The 20,903-nt window shown below is 41.7% G+C and overlaps 1 protein-coding gene across 1 annotated transcript in view; it reads right to left on the bottom strand.

The window, feature by feature from the left end:
* The window catches only part of Tnrc6b (trinucleotide repeat containing adaptor 6B), a 234,121-nt gene that overhangs the window by 53,380 nt on the left and 159,838 nt on the right, over positions 1–20,903 (bottom strand). Inside the window, 3 exon segments of the mRNA XM_051160026.1 lie at positions 1,637–1,981; positions 11,229–11,250; positions 17,224–17,311. Of these exon segments, the coding sequence (XP_051015983.1) occupies positions 1,637–1,981; positions 11,229–11,250; positions 17,224–17,311 (455 nt within the window).

The raw sequence follows: 20,903 nt of genomic DNA, 5'->3' as shown, positions 1-20,903 counted from the left end.
GGTGGTTTTAGTCACCCCTTTACATAAGTTAAGTGTGTGTGTATGCACCATATGTGAGCATGTCATGATGCCAGTGTGGAGGTCAGAGGACAATTTGCTGGAGTTGGTTTTCTCCTTGTGCCATATGGGTCTCAGGGACTGGAGTTGAGATTATTGGCCTTTATATGCCAAGCTAGGAGGACATGCTAGTTTCCTCCCTGTCACGGGCTATTGCTGCATTGCTAAGTCTGACTCCATACCAGCTCTCAAAAGCAACATACTTGTTATTCCTGCTGACACACAAGGGCATTCTTGTACCCTGAGAACATGTGGTAGCCCTCTGTTCATGTCCTTCCTTTTGCACACTGGTCTTTGCATCTGAGAGCCTATCTTGCTAACATGAATTTCACAGAGTACTCTGTGAATTCTGCCCCATAAGCCTTCGCTGAATGTTAAGAGTCCTTGAGCTAGCTGCTGAGATGCAGAAGTATGCATCTGATAGATCTAGGCTCCCAAGGGGATTAAATCAGTACCGCTTAGCACATATTTCAGTAGATTACACCATATCTAGAGAGAGACTGTGTGGGTATGGGAAGATAATGTTTTAATGAATTTTTTTCTAACCTAATTTCTCCATTAGACAAGCAGCTTTTAATTAATATGAATTAAGAACACCACACAGAATATAAAATGGGAAGAACAGAATCTTAACAATTGAGACTGTGCTGGTATTGTCTATGCTTGAGAATATTCAGAGTTTAATTTTTTTCCTTTAAAATTTGTTTGCAAAGTTACCTTTATTTACTTATTTGTATGTGTGCTATGGAGGTCTAAGGACAACTTCTGGGAGTCAGTTCTTTCTTCCCACTGTGTAGGTGAGGCCTGGAAAGGGAACATAGGCCATCTAGCTTGGTGGCCACCATCTTTGCCTGCTAAGCCCTCTAACTCAAGCTCTAAACTGTAATATAACCTAAAAAGGCACATTAATTTTTTAAAAGGGACTGGGAAACTCTGCTATTTATTGACTTAATATTTATTTAAAACTCTTGGTAGCACATGCTCTCACAAATCTGAGGCAGGAGGATCATGAATCTGACACCAACCTGGGCTATACCTGAGATCCTTTTTCAAAAGACAGACAAGAAAGAGCTTTCAAGATGTCTAATGAAACTCTCAGGGAAAGATCCCTCATGTCTGTATTACAGTGTTTAGCACAGCTCAAAAATCCAGGGTTCTAAAATTAAATACTGATTAAAAACGAAAACAAAACCAAAAACACACCCAACCCTTGTTGCAAACTACAGAAATGATATTATCTGGTGTTCCTTCCAGAATCTAAGCGACAACCTAAGCAATCATTCTGGAAGCATAGGATTCTGGGAGATTTAGAAAAAGCCCATGCAAGTCTCATTTCCTGAACAGAGCTGAGGAACTGCAGATGCTAGGAGGTAAAGCATGCTATTATTAGCCTTTCATGCCAACATAGCACAACCCAGCTTCAGAGAACTGTCCATGCACATTTTGTGCTGGGATCCTCTCTCGTCGGCTGCACAATACAAGCCCTCTTTACTAACAATGGTTTTCATGGAATTGATACCAGGAAATAAACAAAGGAAATGCTTTCTCCCTTCCTAGGAAGCTGGCACCGGAGTCTTACCTGGTGCAGTCCCACTCTCGCTCTGCAGCAGCGTTCCTGTCACTTGTGCGTTGTTGTTTGGGTTTGCTCCAGGTGCTGTGCAGGGAGGAGGCCCTGCCCCACCCCCGAGGAGCATGCAGGACGGTGGAGGGGGCTGCCCACGTTTTAGTAACACTTTGTGGTCCTGCTGGCAACGGAATCGCGGTGGCACCTCCCGAGGCATGTAGCGGGCGGCGCTTGGCGGTTGTCCGTTCGGCACTGCCACCCTTTTGGCATTGTTGCCACCATTGACTGGTGGCGATGGAGAGCTGCCAATTGGGCTGGCGGCCGTTGGTTGGCTTAAACTTGGTTTCGTCACTTCGGGCACTGAAAAACAGGAGTTGGTAAAGTCTTTTAAATTCAATACCCTTTTCTAAAATTTGTTTTTAAGAAAACTTACACGAGACCATTCAAACAAGAAAAATCTTTTCACTCAGTTCTCAAGGGACCGCCTTTTCAAAGTCCTGCCAGGATGCTCACTTCACTATGGCAAGCGTGGTAGTGGCAGGTGACGGTAATAATTAATCAAAGATAGCACATTCTACTAATTAAACAACCTTTAACTTCCCCAAATCCTGAAGGTACAAACGGTTGTGCCCAAGTCCTCAGTACCTCAGAAGACTTTCTCTTCCTCCAATTTCTGTTTGCTTGTTTGTTTTGTTTTTCGAGACAGGGTGTCTCAGTGTAGCCCTGGCTGTCCTTGAACTCAGAGATTGCCTGCTTCTGACTCCGGAGTGATAAGAGTGCCTCCAATTTCTTAATTTAAAAAATATTATTTATTTATTTACATGCACTTTTCTATTCTGTGTGCACACATGCTATAGCAAGCATGTGGAGGCCATAGGACAAGCTGAGGGACATGGTTTCTTTTTGTCATATGGCTCCTAGGGCTGAAACTTAGGCTGTCAGCCTTGGCAGCAAGTATCTTTACTCTCTGAGCTACCTTGTAGACAACCATCCGGTTTCTTTGAAGACCTCTGTTAACTTTTTCTGAAGTTCCTGACTAGACAAGAGGAGCATGCTTTGTCCATCCATGTCCTGCAGCATAATGAATTGTCTCTACTTACAGACCCCTCTCTGACAAGAACAGAAACCATCATTATTCATTCTCCTCCCTGTGGGACAGACAGAGTTGGCATCTACAGAAGACAACAGACCTAGAGAATCACAAAACGCCACCTGGCTTTGGTTCATAGCAACCTGGATGCAAAGGCTTATCTGTGACTGTTTACATAACAGAAACATTAGAAATCTTTTAGCTTTTATTCTTAAAAGATCTGTGTTAGCTTTTTCATTGATACAAAACATCAAACATAGAAATGTGCACAGCGACCTTGAAATTACTACATCCTGCTGGACCTGTTGGCTTCCACCTCCATTTTGTCTACAGGTTCCCAGCTCTGAACCTCCTGTCTTCATCCTAGCAAAAGACCACCACTCTGTACTTCTTTCTGTTTTAAAAACTCAGTACTTATGCTTGAATAATAGTTTTGAGTACTTTCCTTAAAAAAAAAAAAAAAATCACCTACTCCTTCCAAGAAAATCTGCCCAGCACACAGAGGCTGATGGTACTACAGAGATTATCTGAGGCCCATGTCCCTGCCAACTAGCTCAGTAGCAGTATTGCTTTGACTGCTGAAATGATGCTGGGCAAGCATGTTGCCATTTAATTGCCTCCTTTATGAGGAGAGAGATACATCATCAGAAAACAGGGGCCCAGACTAGTCACCGCTGGACATTACTGAATACTGTGAGTGACAGGAGAAAAGAACAGTTGGCTGAATAAGTTCCAGGCAATTCATATGTCTATTCTTAGCCAATCACAAGGTAGTACTGGCCTCCCAGTAAAAGGGTGGTGGCTGTGATGTGATGAGCAGAATGAACTTAAGCCAGTCATTGTCTAATATTAACCTAGTGCCCTCTGCAGACGATGGACAAATAACTGGTAATATTTCTGAAATATTCCACGTTCCTCATTGCTCTTATGAGAATAAAGCTGGGTGGGTTCTTCCCAGCTAGTTTATGAGGTTGCCCTTCTACAAATGGGTTAGCATCTCTAAGTTAACTAGCTTGACCACATGCCTCGTGTTCTTAAATAAGACAATGACAGAGTAGCCTAAGGTGAGTAAGGGCCTGACTAACTTTATAGCACACACAGCTGCAGCACCCCAAACCCTGATGCAGTGCTGTACATTGTACAAGAATCCTTGTACAACCCTCCTGAGGTATTTTCTACCTATCATATCAAAGACAGGATGGATATGATGAGAACACAGCTTCACTACCTTTCCTGATATGTGCTGTCTCTGGATCTCAGATGCTGAAAATTCTAGGACTTGGTTAGAAAATCTAACTGTAGCAGAAGGCCTGGCCAGATTCTTCTTCATTTTTTTCTTTATTACAGTTCTCTATGAACTTTAAACAAACAAGAGACAGCAAGATGGCTAAGCGGCTAGAGATACTTTGAACCAAGCCTAAAATCCCTGGAGCCCACATGCTGGAACGAGATGACTCCTGGAAGTTGTCCTCTGAGCGAACTTTCACACAATAAATAAACGTCAATGTAACACACTTTCAAAGGAAGCAGGACTCTTGACATTTTCTGGACAGAAAGCAGCTGTTAGGAGCAGACACATTTTTATAGACCTTTCAAGTTCAAAGTTAAGACATCAGAACACATGTCTGGAAATGTCAGACAGAACCTTCCAGGCCTAGGTGTGCTGCTTTTTCAGGCCTCTTCTTGGTGTTAATGACTTGTAGGTGAAGCACAAATAGTTCTAAAATGAGCTACTCTAGTCAATAAACGATGCTTTTTGGTTCAGAAGCCTCAAGGTCTCAGTTTCTTTGCCATAAAAAGCCTATGTATGCTTTAGGGAGTAATGTGGCTGCCTGGCTCTGAACTCTAGGCTCAATCTCACAACCACCACCACCACCACTACCACCACCACCACCAAAAGTCTATGATTTTTATAAATTCAGTCTGTTTCACAGTAGACAAAAACCCTGTAAAATACCGGTATCCTATTTTCTAATTTCTCCTCATGCACCTTTAAAAACTGCACATTCTATTGACTCAGTCTTTCCCTTTCCCACTCCTTAAACATTCTCTTATTTTACAGTTTCAACTTCTAATTGTCCTCATCTCCGAAAGCACTGGCAAGGTACCTTTTTTTCTCTCCCGGGGAAAAGTGTTCTTCAAGAAATGTTTGATTGTGGAATTCTTGTCCCATCCGGGTTTCTCTACCCTTCCCCCAACTCTTCAACAAGATTCCTTGAGCTTCACCTAAGGTTTGGCCATGAGTCTCAGCATCTGCTTCAATCCACCGTTGGACAGAGCCTCTCAGAGGACAGTTATGCTAAGCTCCTGTCATGTGTACCTTTCTGGGTCTGAGTTACCTCACTCAGGATGATCTTTTCTAGTGGTGGTGTAACCCAACATTGGTTGTACAGTTCGGACTCTCACCAGCAATAGAGGAATGTTTTGAGACCCAGAAGGGACAAGAACTTCACAAGAAGAGCAACAGTCAACTGACCTAGGCCCATGTGGGCTCACAGAGACTGAACCACCAACCAAAGAGCAAGCATGGACTGGATCTAGGCCCCCTACACATATGCAGCTGATGATGGGCAGCTTGGTCTTCATGAGGGTCCCCTAGCAATTGGAGCAGGGCCTTTCTCTGACATGGGCGAAGCTGCCTACTTTGGATCACTTTCCCCTAGCTGGGCTGCCTCTCTGGCCTCAATGGAAGAGGATGCACTTAGTCCTGGTGGCTCCCTTTTTCTGAGAAGGGGAAGGAGGAATGGGAGAAGAGGGTGGGATCAGAAGAGGAGGGAGTGGGCTGTGATTGGGATGTAGGGTGAATAAATTGATTAATTAATGAGAAAAAAGAGAAATGTTTGATTGACAAGCTTCTGAATTATGTATTTGTGCAACAAACCAAACTACTGCACAGAACCATCGCAAGCTACCTCTTCCTTCATGTTAATGAGAAAACACACACACACACACACACACACACACACACACACACACACACACACACACACACACACACACACCAAAAACAAACTTCATCTAGAAATGTTTGTAAAAGAGCTAGGAATGTAGTTCTGTGGTGAGCAAGAGGCTCTAGAATCAATCCCCAGTACCATAAAAACAAAACTAAAGTGAAAACTCAACAAACAGTTAAAGCCATAGAAAATATACTATTTTAAGTTAACAATTTAAAATCTCAAAGACTGACCCCTGCACAGGTGACTCACCCATACTATGTGATTCTCAGTGACCCCCACCCACCCACAATATCTACTTCTTCACTTTCCACTCACACACACTGGCTCCTGCACCCAGTATCTCCCTCATTCAGTTACCAAAGTTTTCACTGCCAGCCTAGAGGGCACCTGGCACTTGTCGTCATGCCTGCAGCTCCTGACTACTGGTTCTTCTGAGATTTACTCTGGCTAGATCTTCAATTCTTCCTCATTTTCCTCTGGGGTCCTCCATACTGTGGAGCAAGGGTTAAACAGTAGATGTTTAGGGGCTGGAGAGATGGCTCAGCAGTTAAGAGCACTGGCAGCTCTTCCAGAAATCATGGTTCTCCCAGCACCCACATGGCAGCTCACAATTGTGTATAACTCCAGTTCCAGGGATCTGACACCCTCACACAGATATGCATGCAGGCAAAACACCAATGCACGTAAAAATGAAATAGCCAGGAGCGGTGGTGCACACCTTTAATTCCAGCACTTGAGAGGCAGAGGCAGGTGGATCACTGAGAGTTCGAGGCCAGCCTGGTCTACAAATCAAGTCCAGGAAGCCAAGGCTACACAGAGAAACCCTGTCTCAAAAAACAAAACAAAACAAAACAAAACAACAACAAAAAAAACAAAAACAAAAAACACAAACAAACAAAAACAAAAAATCATTAAAAAAAAAACCAAAAACCCACAACCCAGTATATGTTTATCTCTCACTGGGCATAAGGTTTTGGCTTCAACAAGTCAGTTGTATACTAGAAAGGTGAAAGCAGACATCGAAAGTGGCTGTGCTTCAGTAAGACCTTATTCAAGGACAGTGAAATGGGAATTTTATACTCTGACAGACACTGTTCTTTGAAACAATTGAAAAAATATAAAGAACTCTTTTTGCTCAAAGGCAGTATAAAAGTAAGTAGGAGAGCTGGGCGATGGTGGTGCATGCCTTTAATCCAAGCATAGGCAGAGGCAGGCGGATCTGTGAGTTGGAGGCCAGTCTGGTCTACATAGAGAATTTCAGGACAGTCAGAGCTACACAGAGAATAACCCTGTCTCAAAAAACCCATCCCAAACAAATAGCAACAACAACGAAAATAAAGTAGCAGGTTAGATCTGGCTTCTAGGACCAGCAACAGCCCCTGCTTTTGAACATCTTTTTAATTACAATTCCAAAATAGTAGCTAGTTTGGCCATTAGCACCAAGTGCACATATGTGTTCTCTTTCTCTCTCCTCTCTCTCCTCCCTCTCTCTCTCTCTCTCTCTCTCTCTCTTTCTCTCTCTCTCTCTGTGTCTCTGACTCTCTCTCTCCCTCAGGGCTTTATTCTGCAGTTTTACTCAGACCACCTTCTCACCTCAGTCTCTCAAGTGCAAGGGTGGGAAAACAGGTACAAGTCACCACGCCTAGCACTGAGTTTACAGCTAAGTTTTAAAAAATTATATTTATTTATTAGTGTATATGTGTGGGCACATACAGATCACCACTGTGTGAGTGTGGCAGCTGGAGGGCAACTTGTAGTAGTCATTGGTCTCCATCGACCTATAACAAACAGGAGGGCGCTGCCTACTTCTCACCCTGAGTTACTTGAGAACAGAGGTGTTAATTATCACTATAACTGTTGATCAAACCATTATCTCCAACTTAGGTCCCTCTTATTCTTCCCCTTCCTTTCAAACTCCCCAGCCCTGTACTCCTAGCACAGTGAAGTCATCGCCAAACTTGTGCTCCAGCCTAGGTGTTTAGGACTCAATCTGTCCTCAGCCAGAACACAAGCCATTCCCCAGGAACAGAGATGAACACAGCCATTCCCCAGGAACAGAGATGAACTCTCCTTCCTTCCTCTTTGCCACCACTATTGCACCCAAGCGCTGTCCATTCTCGTTCCCTCATCAGAGTGCGCGTTTTATCGTATCTTAGAGACAGCTAGTTTCTTCTCTAGCTTCCTATTTATTTATATGTGCAAAGTACTGATGTGTGGGAGGTAATACAGGTGTGTACATGCCACAAAACATGTGCAGAGGTCAGAGGACAACTTTTTCTGAGGGTTTGTTTTCTCCCTCCACCATGGACCTAGGGATCAAACCCTGGTCATCAGGCTTGAATGGCACTGTTTCATCTTGCCAGCCCTAGGTCCACTTCCAACCAAATATTACCACCTACTAGATCGCAGAAGTATCTCTACAGTGTAGGGGCCTGCAGACAGTTTAAATTATCTGACCATATCCATGTACTCACTATAACATGCTTCTTGGAATAAATTCAGAAGCCAATCTAGTAAAATGACGCACAATCCCAGATATACTGATGGGAAATGCTTTCCCTCAGATGTGTACCAATGGGCTATGGGGCTCTGAACCACAGTGCCTAAAAACTGGTCCACTGTGCTGGAAGTTTCCCCATTTTGACTTAGCCTTGGTACTTCTGGGGTCAAAAATAAACTTCACTGGAAAACAAACAAACAAACAAACAAAACAAAACAAAAAACAAAGCAGATATTTACAGTGGACATGTTCAGTTCTAGTCACCAGAGCCCTACATCAAGTGCCCCGTTAGAATGACACAGGAGTTACACAGTCCCATATATTTAAGCCTGTCTTTGGTGGGCATGACTCAAGCTGTACACAGTCCACGGAAGTTTCCCCTTCCATACTGATGTCTGCTACAGACCTGCAATCCCCACTCTGGATACTTTTTAGCAGCTAAAGGCTGTTAGCTTTTAGAAACCCAGCAACTCATTCCACACTAACAGCTCTCATTAAGCCAACCATCACCCTATAGCACCCTTTAACAAGGCTAATTCTGCCATTAGGTAGTTTGTGCAATTGGGCTTTTAACCCCAGCCTTACCCTTTCCCTGTTAAATTTCACCTAGTTAAATCTGATCTATTGCAGAATTTTGGGAACTGTTTTGCTTCTGTCTAAAATCCACAAAAGAGAATGTAAACTTTTGCTTAAGTGCTTTTCCTTCCCTTCAGCTGAGCAGTAGGACAGCCAGCCCATGCCCTCCATACCCTCAGAGAACTTCTAATTGAAGTCCTTGTCCTACTCTCCTCTCTGGAATTGTCCCTGCACTGTTTCTAATGTGGAAGAGAAAGGATACTGCTTTTCTGAAACACAGAAAAATCTTACTTCAGTCCTTGTACAACCCAAGACATGGCACCAACACAGTCTTTTCTTTTTTCTCGGCTGGGGAAAGAGTAGATTCATAGTTAAGGGGAGATCGCTTAAGGAAGATAACTATTGTTGGGGAGAGGAACAGGAACCAGAAATGTCAGCTCAGGGAGAAGTAGGAGGTGGAGAGTGTCCAACAAAGACTTGACCATGAAACGGAACAAACCTATCAAGTTTGGTGAATCTGACACATCTTTAAAAAAAAAAATTGTGTGTGTGTGTGTGTGTGTACTTTTTCATCGTGTCTGGTCTTCTCCCTGGTTCTAACAACTAAATCCCTTGGAAACCCGAGCTAGGCCCTCAGCTCCTTTAGGACTATCTGACTTGATCTTCTGTGAGGAGAGTGAGGAGACAGGAAGTGCACTTCATCTACAGTAGGCATGAGAAAGACCCGTGCAGACAGAAGTGCGCAGGAAGCAAAGCTTCATTTTTTAAGAATTTGGCAGAAGAAAGAACAATTTGCGTGAGGACAGACCTGGCATTAATTTCTGAGAGAATGCCTAATGAATTTTGTTTGCTGATGGAGATACCACTGACCATACAGAACAGAGGCAGATGCTGGCCCAAGTGGCCAGGCTTAGGAACTCAAGCCTGGCTTGTCAAGAAAACACCAATTTTCTCATTTGAAGTCCACCCCAAAAGTCCTTTAATTAGCCAGCAGTACATGCCTGTAATCCCAGTCCTCAGAAGGCAGAGGCAAGATGGTTACTGCAAAGTCAAAGGCAACTTGGTCAACACCATGAGGTTCAGATTAACTATAGCTATACAGTGAGATTTCTGTCTCTCTCTCAGACACAAAAGTCCTATAAATAGTTAGTTTCCCACGTCCATTCTCACAGTATAAATAAGCTTAGAAAAAAAAATGCACGTTTGAGGAATTTTTCTAAAAGAAAGCCTAAGGCGGATCGCTGTGAGTTCGAGGCCAGCCTGGTCTACAAAGTGAGTCCGGGACAGTCAAGGCTACACAGAGAAACCCTGTCTCAAAAAACCATTAAAAAAACAAAACAAAACAAAACAAAACAAAAAAAACTAAAAGAAAGCCTACTTATGGGTTGGGAACTGGCTGAATTGGACAAGCGGAGAACACTATCCTCCCATCAATTAAGATAATTATAACAACCGTTTCTTACAGCTTACTTTTTAAATCACTCCAAAGTCACAGGACACAGTCTTTTTTAAAATGCCTTTGATTAGAAATACAATACATTAATTTGTAATTACTTGAGAATTTACTTTTCATAATTATATTTCCTAAGAAAGCTATCTTAGATAAAGCGTCTATGAAGACTGACCACCTTTACTGACTTTCCATCACTGAATGACACACTGTAGCCTGTCAGTATTCAAACCAACCAAATCAAACCAAACAACCCAAACCATCTAATCTTTAAAGGGACTTGCATCAAGTCCAAATCTCCATTATCCTTATCTGATTTTTTTTTTCTTTTTAAATCCAGGGCAATGTTGTTCATTTCATGGGCCTCATGGACACTGCACGTGCATCTATAGGCGCTCCAGCCTGGGCTTCTGTATTCTGACAACTTGGTGTACCCTTAACTGAGAACCACAAAGTTTAAATGCTCAAAAATAAGCACCAGCTCAAGAAACTGCCATCCCTGACTCTAGGGCTTGCTAACCCAAACAACGCTACAAAGCTAGAACCAGAAAGGAGAAAAGAACCACAGAAAAGGACAGACTATTAGACTGAGAGTGACCTAAGAGTCACTTGACTCTGTTTGCAACATGTAAGTTTTTAAAGTGGAGGTAACCTGGCATCTTTTTAAAAGCACAGCCTCAGGCTCTGATTCAGGAGATCGTGAACACTCTGGATGTGACCGAGCACCATGGGCAGTGCTCTCTGTAGCTCCCATCTGAAACTAGGAGGGGGTAGTCTGTCATGTCCTACTAAAAGTTCTGCAAGAGTTCAGTTCAAAATCATGATTCACACACTTTTAAAACAAAGCATTTACTTTTTTTCTTCCTAAAAGTGTAAGGCCAACTAGAAACACAACTTGAGCTCCCTCAGCTTGTCACTGTGCTCTGCAGCGACTGCAAACAGCCCACCTTAATCACTGTGTGCCCACGCTCTTCTTGCAGGCCGAGTCACTGGCACTGTGAAATCTGAACACAGAAAGAGGATGAAAACCTTACCTTTGGTTTTTTGTTCCGTGACCTGCAAAATAAATAACAGACAGAAGTGAATAAAATTTGCTTTTTAATTCATTACTGTATTGTAAGACCATTTTAATTTTATTATACACAGTACCCGTGGCTTAGCTGAAATCCAAAAGAGCTGAGAGTCAATTTGGACATCTTTCTAGAGATGTTCAGCCATACTCACACAACTCAGGGTTAGGAGGAAATCTAAATTAAAAAAAGCAAAAACAAAAACAAAAACAAAAAAATACTCCATTGACTAAATGATGTAGGCCCTGTATTGGGACTATTGTTAGCCATTTTGATTACTCTAATTTTAGAAAATCAAATAGATGTATCAAGAAACTAAATTTGCCATTAATACTAAAAGATTCTCCACTGAGTATGAACTCAAATACTTTAGAGCTCAAACCTAAAAGGCCTGAAGGGTTCATTGTGAAACCAGGAATTTCGGTTGCAAAGATCTAAAGCCAAGCCTGTGTGATCTCAGTTATCCATCTGTCTGGTAGAGAGACACAGTCATCTCTCCTGGTAGGGTTTTTATTAAAGGTAAAATCAGACAGCCATGCCAATGGTCAATTGATATCTGCTGGCATCAAAGTTATACCATAAAGCAGAGCAGTAAGACTGAATTGTAAAAAAAGAAAAGCAAAGAAAAAGACTGAATTGTACAAAATTTGAATAAAGTTTTATGAGTGTTTTCTTAAAAATTCTTCTTCATGTAGTAAGGAAGATTCTATGAAAAGCCCTAAAAGGATGGGTGGCTAAATAAAGTAAAGGGCTTTGGGGATGGGATTGGAAATCTTTAGAAGCGAGAAGGAAATTGCTTCTAATAGTGCTTGGGGTGGGGGAGCACAGCAACAACACAGGGACCCTTCATCATATACTTCCTGTAAAAATCATCATCATCATCCACCAAAAAATAAAAACATCTCAAAGCAGTAAGCCAGAATCCTAGCCTTGGATGCACTACATTGTTAAGATCATGAGAGATTCTGACCTACGTTTCCAAACTGTCAGTCTGCTAAAGCACATTTACACTGACTGTGTAAGACGAATTATTAAAAATGCAAAGCCCCCAATACCAAGGGACTACAGAGGAAGAGGGGCAGAAAGACGGTAAGAGCTAGAAGACGTGAGGACCAAAATAGTTCCGGACCTGACAGAACCATTGCACTCATGAATTCACTGCAAATAGAAAAGACCTGCACAAAGTCAACCCAGTTAGCAATCCAGCATGGAGGACTGAGGTGTCCTGAGACCCCACCCTGAGCCGAGGACCTACACACAGCTGCTGGCTTCTGAGGCTGAGAGGCTTTCTTTAAGGGCGAGGCCTGTGGAACATCTTTACTGGGCTTAGTAGTAAATAGCCCCGCACCCTTGACAATATGAGCAGCACAAACTGCATTCAATGGAGAAGCAGCTATTGGGAGGTAGTGGTGGGGCAGATCTGGGAGGGGTTGGAGGAGGAATGGAAAGAGTAAGTATAGTCAAAATATTTATTGCGCTTTATGTATCAAATTCTCAAAAGCAATAAAAATATATTTAGAAAATATGGTGGATGATAAGCTGATATATATAAAGGTTAAGTGTATTTTTATTTAGGTACAGTTTTACATACTTTCAATATGTTAACCAAAATTAAATTAAATGGAGCCAGGCATGGTGGTGCATGCCTGTAATCCCAGCTCTCGGGGAGGCAGAGGTCGGTTGATGGGTGTGAGTTTGAAGCCAGTCTGCTCTACAACTTGAGTACAGGACAGCCAAGGCTATGCAAAGAAACCCTGTCTGGAAAATACAAAAACAAAGAAAGAAAGAAAAAAAACCTCAAAATGTTATTAAATGAATAGTTAACTAATTAAAAAATGTACGCCACAACCTTTTAAAAAAGACATTTGTGACTAGTAATCATTCTGGATTACTGCTGTTCGTGAAAGCATGGTGGGCTTTGGAGGGTACATCCTGTAGCTAACCCGCCCTCAAACCACATCCTAGCACACCCAGACTCTGAATGTGACCTAAACCATCTATTCTTAGGATTCCCTAAAGTGCTTCTTACGTTTGTGCATTAAAGGGCAGGCTAACTGTACTCTGCTGTAATCTGTGGAAGTGTCTTAAAATGAACCTGCTCCCTACTACTAATTGCTACAGAGCTCAATTCTAGTGAAACACCCTTGTACATTTTCTATAATCCCCAATTACCCAAGAACAAATGGGTTTGTTCTATACCAATTCCTGATGGCAATTTAGGTTTTATTCCATTGTAACTATTTCTTGGAATGCCATTTTAAAGAGCAGTTGTATAGAAGTCAATGCTTTCCCCAGTTGTAAACAACAAGTCTAAATCATGCTGAATATGTCTCATAATGTGGGTGCTGTTACAACAGCCAGTTCTCAGACGGGGTAAAGCTGGACAGTTAGAGCCTATGTCCTGCCAACATTACACAATGCTCCTTTTGCAGTGTCAGCCTAATGAATGAATGGGGTCCTTCTTTATACCTCTCTCGTGAATGGGAACTTTAACATGGTTTACTCAGGTTTGGTTCTGGAAAGAGCAAACTGCCACTGAACACAGTGGAAAGGAGCTTATGTTTAATTTCTGTGTGGAAGAAATTTAATTTTAGCCCTAAATGAAAGTCAATGTTTTAATAAAATTACACTGGCATCATTCATTCTTTTCTGGATCCAGTGCTAAGGACTGAACCCAGAACACTCTTCTACCAACTCACCCACTACCATTCATTCTTTTTTTTAAGTTTGTTTTGTTTTACAAGACAGGGTTTCTCTGTGTAGCCCTGGCTGTCCTGGACTCGCTTTGTAGACCAGGCTGGCCTCGAACTCACAGCGATCCGCCTGCCTCTGCCTCCCGAGTGCTGGGATTAAAGGTGTGCGCCACCACGCCGGCCCACCATTCATTCTTGATAATTCACTTACTAAACAGCACTCTGGGCACCAGGCACACGGATGCTGTTCATACAGTACAAACATGACGTCAGGAAACCTATATGCAGTTTAAAGGGGAGACAGACACCGAGAGGCGGTTAGAAAACAAGGAAACAACAAAGCCATGGAAGCTGACCAATGACCACAGAACAAAACTTCTGGTACAGTCTCTAAAATCCTTTCCACCAGAGCATATTTAATGCTTTCCAGCTGTCTTTACAATAATGCTGGGGCCATTAAGACAATCACAGGGAAAGCTTTGTGCTTCTTCCTTAAAATTGCTAAATTGAAATTTAATTCTAAAATCATAGAGTGGTTTTGCATAACAAAATATCAAAGACAAAGTGCCAGTCTGTATCAGCCTAGACTTTGTTAGCTGGTCTAGAATGTTTCTGAAAAAGTATGTCTCTCTCCTTTCTTCTCTCTCCCTCCCTCCCTCCCTCCCTCTCTTCTTCCTCTTCCTGTTCTTCTTCTCCCCTCCGTCCCCGCCCCTACCGGTCTCCCTGCATCCCTGGCTGACCTGAACTTTGAATCCTCTTGCCAAGAATTGGGCTATAGACAGGAATCTTCATGCCCAACAAAAATGACTGAATATTTTTATTAGTCATAATTAATCCCTTAAAAATATAAGGCTACTGTCCTCTTTGTCATTACTTCTTACTCAGTCTTCATAGAAGAGTTGCACATACAGGTCTAGCTGTATAAATTACATACTTTGCATAAATAATCCCGATTTACTCTCTAATGTAGGCACATTCTCCTTTATTTCAAATAAATTTTCTATTTGTAGAATACATATTAAAGTCTGCATATACACATTTGATTTGAGACATTAACATACCAATGTTATATAAAAATATAAACATATATTTACATTATATTGATATATAAATATACATTGAGATATATGGGTATGTGTGTGTGTGTGTGTGTGTGTGTGTGTGTGTGTGTGTGTGTGTGTGTTAATTACTGAGTCAGGGTTTCTTTGTGTGTATCCCTGGTTGTCCTTGAACTCAAAGAGATCTACCTTCCTTTGCCTCCCTACTGACATTAGTATTTTTAATGCAACAAGCAGTTGTCTATGTTAAGAACAAAGATGGGATATATATTGTCTAAAACAATCACTCTCTACTTGTCATCGAGTCAGCAACCCTGCCCAAGACCCTTGGGGACCCCATTAACCTCATTCCTATAGACGGTGAAACCTGTGTTCCAATTTAGTAGATGGCATGTGTGAGTGACTGAAGGGAAAAGTTCTCTCTCAGTTCACTTGAGATTTTGGGGCGGGGGTATTAGCAAGGCATAGGTCAGGAGCTTAAAGGCTACAGGGCAACAAGGCCAATATGCCAACACTGGTGCACCTGCACATCTCAGCCTCACTGCAGGGAAGGTGAAGGACCAAAGGCCCACCTCTCTCCCCCATCTGTGAGAATGTTTTATGTAGCCCACTTGGCACAGGACTCATTACACAGCTGAAGAACACCTTGAACTTCCTGTCATTCTGCCTCCACCTCCTAAATGGTGGGATTACAGGTGCACATGACCACAACAGGCTCATTATCTGTTTTCTATTTATACTTTTTATTCTATAATTGTAGGCAATTCTGATAGGCTGCGATTGGAAGCAAGTACTCTGACAACATGAAGATATGATAAAAGATGCACCAATATCAACATGACAGAAACACCTTTCAAAGCCGACAAATTTTAAAATCATACAGCAGTCTGATACAGCACTAAATAACAATTGACTGTGCCTTTTAATTAGGTCATAAAGAATAAATTACTTTCATACATTTAAAATAGCAGGGTAATCTGCAGCCCAATTCAGAAAGCATTTCCAAGATTTTTCAAATGCTGACCCTTACAAATGACCTATGTAAATATTACTTCAAATAATGAAACTATAGGGCAGGCATATTCAGTAATGTTGGGGGAAATCTGTGGTATGGCCCTTCTGCTTCATGTTAGGTCTGACGGCCTTTACTGTTCTGTGTGAACGGTTCTTTTTGAACCCCTAACAGTTTATACCTCCATGAACTTAGCTTTAAAACCAGTACCACAGCAAGGATCCTCAAGCTAACTGACTTGCAATGAGGCCCTGCTTCCCAAATCTCCATGTAAACCATACAAGATCTGGCCAGCAAATCTTGTCTCCAGGAAAAGCAACACAGCAACCCTCCAGAGCCAGAGCCCAAGTTACATGTTACTAATGGAATGATGGAGCAGGGAAAAGAAGCCTGGCCCAGCAGGGGCCAGGCCTGTGCGCTGGGCAGAAACAATGCTCTGAGGCAAAGGGCTGTGCTGTTGGGACATCCTAACTACTCTCTGTTTGCAGTATCTCTATCAGGCAAACATTTTAACCGGAACCTGACAGCTGTCAGCTCCGTCTTTTCATTTAGTATCTCTTTTCCCCTCCAAGCACATTCCTCAAAACTGCAATGTTCTATCCCCTAGGGCACTATGCAAGATACCATTTGTTTAATCATATTTGAGACAGGGTCATACTATGCAGCTCAAGCTGGTCTGGAACTGAGTATCTGCCTGCCTCCCAAGTGGTGGGATTACAGACATGTGACTCCATGCCTTGCCTACTAGAACCTGTCTGAGGGCAGCTTACTGATGCGATTATTAAAAAGCAAACTTTCCCATGGGTAGGCAAAAAACAAAACAAAACAAAACAAAAACAAAAACAACAACAACAACAAAAAAAACCAAACAACCATCACCACCACCAAAAACCAAAAGGGCATAATTGAGCAAATTTTTAAAAAATTGTCTATAAACTTGGGAGAGAAGATGGATGGTAAATTGTGATTCAGATAGTGAAACATAGCACAAGTTGATACTTTCTTAATATTGTTTACTAATGTTTTTATACAATAATCTGTAATACTATTTATCATCTACTGTATGTATAAGCCACAATCGTTTTTCTACTTTCAAATAAACTAATGTCCCAGGCAGCATTACAATGTCAGGTATTCAAGTAACACAATCACTTATGGATGGCCAGCAAATACATAAACCCAAATACTCAACTTACCTTCTGGGTGGCTTCTTTTTTCTTTTTATCCTCTTTCTTCCTTTTCTTGTCTTCCATTAACTGTTCTTCCCTTTCTTGCTCCTTCTCTCTGTAAAAAGAAGTAGCATACCAGAAGGCTATACATGTATATTCACACCAGAAGGCTATACACGTATATTCACACCCCACTTCACAGTGCTAATACCTTACTTACACCAAAAGGACACATAAAATTCACAATCTTTAGATATTTCCACATTGTGGCTTGCCATCTCTCTCCATAATGTGTGTTACATCAGGCTTGGGTTCAGAGATGCCTGCCTGGATGCATTTCTACACTGTCTGTATACACACACTCCCAGGATTAATGGAATTCTTTTTTTGTTTATTTTTCAAGACAGGGTTTCTCTGTGTAGCCTTAGCTGCCCTGGACTCGTGTTGTAGACCAGACTGGCCTCAAACTCAAAGAAATCTGCCTGCCTCTGCCTCCAGAGTGCTAGGAGTACAGGCGTGCGCCACCATGCCTAGCTAGTAATAGGTTTTGAATAAAATTATAGTTGGATTCTAGTGATATTTAAAACAAGTAATACAGATATGTTCATTCAGTTGTGGCTTAGATATTTTTATCATAATTTAGGTGCCTGCCCATCTCTTTGGAATAATGAACATATAAACTGTTCTATATTTTTCAAATATACTTATTAATACCATGCTGTACATATTTGCTACATGTGTGTGCATACATAAGTCAAAGGTGGACCTTGTGGTTTCTTCTTCCATCACTGCACCTTTTTCCTTTTTTTAAACTTTCATTTTATTTTAGGGGTATGGGTATCTTGTCTGTTTTTGTGTGTCTGGTGCCTGAGGGAGCCAGAAGAGGGCATTGCACTGCGTCTTTAAAACAGGAGTTCCAGATGGCTGTGAGTTACCGTGTGAGTGCTAGGAATTGACTTGGGTCCTCTGAAAGAGCAGCAAGTGCTCTTAACCACTGAGCAATTCTTCTCCTCCACCTCATTTTTTTTTTTTCTAGTAAACAGAGTGGCTGGCAAGCCCCAGGGATCTACCTGTCCCTGATCCCTAACCCTTTGCCCTAGAGCTGTGTTTACAGGTGTGTCCCACTGCTTGGACTTAAAAACAATAACAACCAAAACCTGGGGATCTACCGCAGGTCCTCATGCTTGCACAGCAAGCACTATACTTGGTTAGCCATCTCCCCAACCAAAGGAGTGCACTAAGAGTCCTAGAAACCAAAGTGTTCTCTGTTGGTTGAGTTCACAGTTGCATCTACTTTCTATAAATACAGATTAAGTCAATTGATCTGCTCCACTTACTAGCATAAAACCAATGCACACTAATAGACCTCCAGTTGAGGAATTGTGCTGAACCTTAAAATTATACAATTTCTATTACAAATACAAAGTAACTCTGAAATGTAACATTTATTCTAATCTCGATAACTTTTATTCTACATATCTACTGAGAAACAAGGCCAACTCACCAAGAGTATAACCTCATCTAGAGGGTTCCCACGAGGAAACAAGGCCCAGCTTACCGAACCTTAGTAGGGGAAGCATTCAGAGGCCCAGCTCCTAGTTCCCCATGGCAGGGAAAAGACACAACCTATGGCAGTTAGGATTTTAGGTAATAAAGCATTAGCTCATGGCTTCACAGACATCATCTAGAATATGACCAAGATAAAAAAGATTAAAGAGACAATTAAGGAACTAACAGGTTTGCAAATGGCAAAACCCACAAAAAAATGGTTCCAGAAGGACAAGTCTGGGGAAGAAGGCATGTCTAGTCAAACACACTCAGCCTACACAAAGGAGACAGAGAGGGAGAACTAAAGTGAGCACTCATCATAAATAGGTAATCAAGGCCAGTGATGGTGGCGCACGCCTTTAATCCCAGCATTTGGGAGGCAGAGGCAGGCTGATCTTTGTAAATTCAAGGCCAGCTGGTCTACAAAGTGAGTCCATGACAGCCATGGCTGTTACACAGAGAAACTCTGTTTCAAAAAACAAAAAACCAAACCAACCAACCAACCAACCAACCAACAACCAAACAAACAAAACCCCAAAATATAAGTAACAAGAATTTTCTACACCAGGCATGGCAGTGAGCAGCCTTGCATGTGGGATGCTTTGGGAAGCAGAACAAGCATTGCTGAGTTACAAGCTAGCCCTGGCTACATAGTAACATTCTGTTAAAACACCAAGAACATAACAGCCCAAACCAAACCAAACCAAAAACCCAAGCCCCAATATTAAAACAAAACAACACACAAAAAAGTTATTTGCTCTTCGGTTAAACTGTCACTGAATCCACAGACACAAATATCAGACTTTCTATGACACTCCTGGGCATAAACAGGCAAAAGCTTTATATGCAAAACTCAAACTTCAAGTGTAGCTTTCATGTGAAAAGACAGTAAAAGGGTAACTCTTCTTGAGCGCCCACAGGTCCGACGACGGGTTTCCGTGATTGGGTAGCGGGCACTATTATACGCGAGTCTGCCGCAGTACGCTTTGGCCAGGGCTAGAAAGGGGGTTTAGGGTTAAGAGTGCTAGCTGCTCTTGCAGAAGACCTGAGTTCAATTCCCACTATCCATATGGCAGCTCACAACCAATACCCAATGATCTTCGTGGCACCAGGCACTCATACAACGCACAAACACATATGCATGTAAGATTATACATGTAAAATTATAATAAAAAATTTTAAAGAATAAAAATAGGACAGAGGAGTGTTGACCATGTAAAGAGGTTGGGTACAATCCTCATTATAGATGGCTTTAGGGGTGACGTGCTTCCTTTTGTCAAGCAGAAGGAGAAAATTCTTGTCCCTATAACTCGGCTCCCAGATTTTATAGTGAAACTGGTTACAGAAAAAGCAGCTCTAAAGTCTGGATATCTCCTGTTTAAGTATTTGGTGCTTTGAAAAAGCAGGCTGTCATTTTTCTCCTAAGTCTAAAATTAAATTTATATTTCAAAATGCTCCACTAAAAAAACGTACATTTTAAATCAGATACATTCTCAAAAAACAACTAATCTTTTTCAAATTCTTTTCCTATGAACAGGTAATTAAGGGAAAGAAAGTAAAATTCATGCTCATTAGAAAGACATTTATTTCCAAAGCAAATATTTTTCAAAGCTTTCCAGGAGACAAGCTTTGCTTTCTCCCTGATTTTTCTTTCTTTTTCTTTATGCTTCGTTTTTAAACAACATCTTGGTAGAAGTCATCTCTTACCTTTCATTTTCTTAGAGAAAAATGTACCTTGCCAAACTGTACTTAAAAGTCTGCCACTGACTTGCTTGAACCAAACAGTGTGGAACTTGCCTGCCTCTTAATTCAAGTGTTCCCTATCTGGCTGCAATAAGATATAATTTGGAGAGCTCTAAAAGATCGCTGTGCTGACTTGGAGCCCAAGCAGAGTAAGAATGTCCACTGTGGTGACAATGGGAAAGCACCTGCAGACAGAAGGGTGCCGGGAAAGAAGGGCAGTAAGACAACAGCAGCCTGGTGTCTCAAGCTTAAAAAAAAAAAAAAAAAAAAAAAAAAAAAAAAAGGAGCTACAAAAATGCAAAGGGGGCTAAAAACCCAAACATTCGGAGCTGAATCTAAATTGGTTATCAATAAACACAGACACAGCATAGACACGGAACTGTTGGTCTGTGCACCTACCTACTCCACCTCCACAT

This window comes from Acomys russatus, chromosome 17 (assembly GCF_903995435.1).
Source record: "Acomys russatus chromosome 17, mAcoRus1.1, whole genome shotgun sequence".
Lineage (NCBI taxonomy): Eukaryota > Metazoa > Chordata > Mammalia > Rodentia > Muridae > Acomys > Acomys russatus.
Note: the sequence above shows the minus strand (reverse complement) of the source record. Positions and strands in the feature narration are given on the sequence as shown.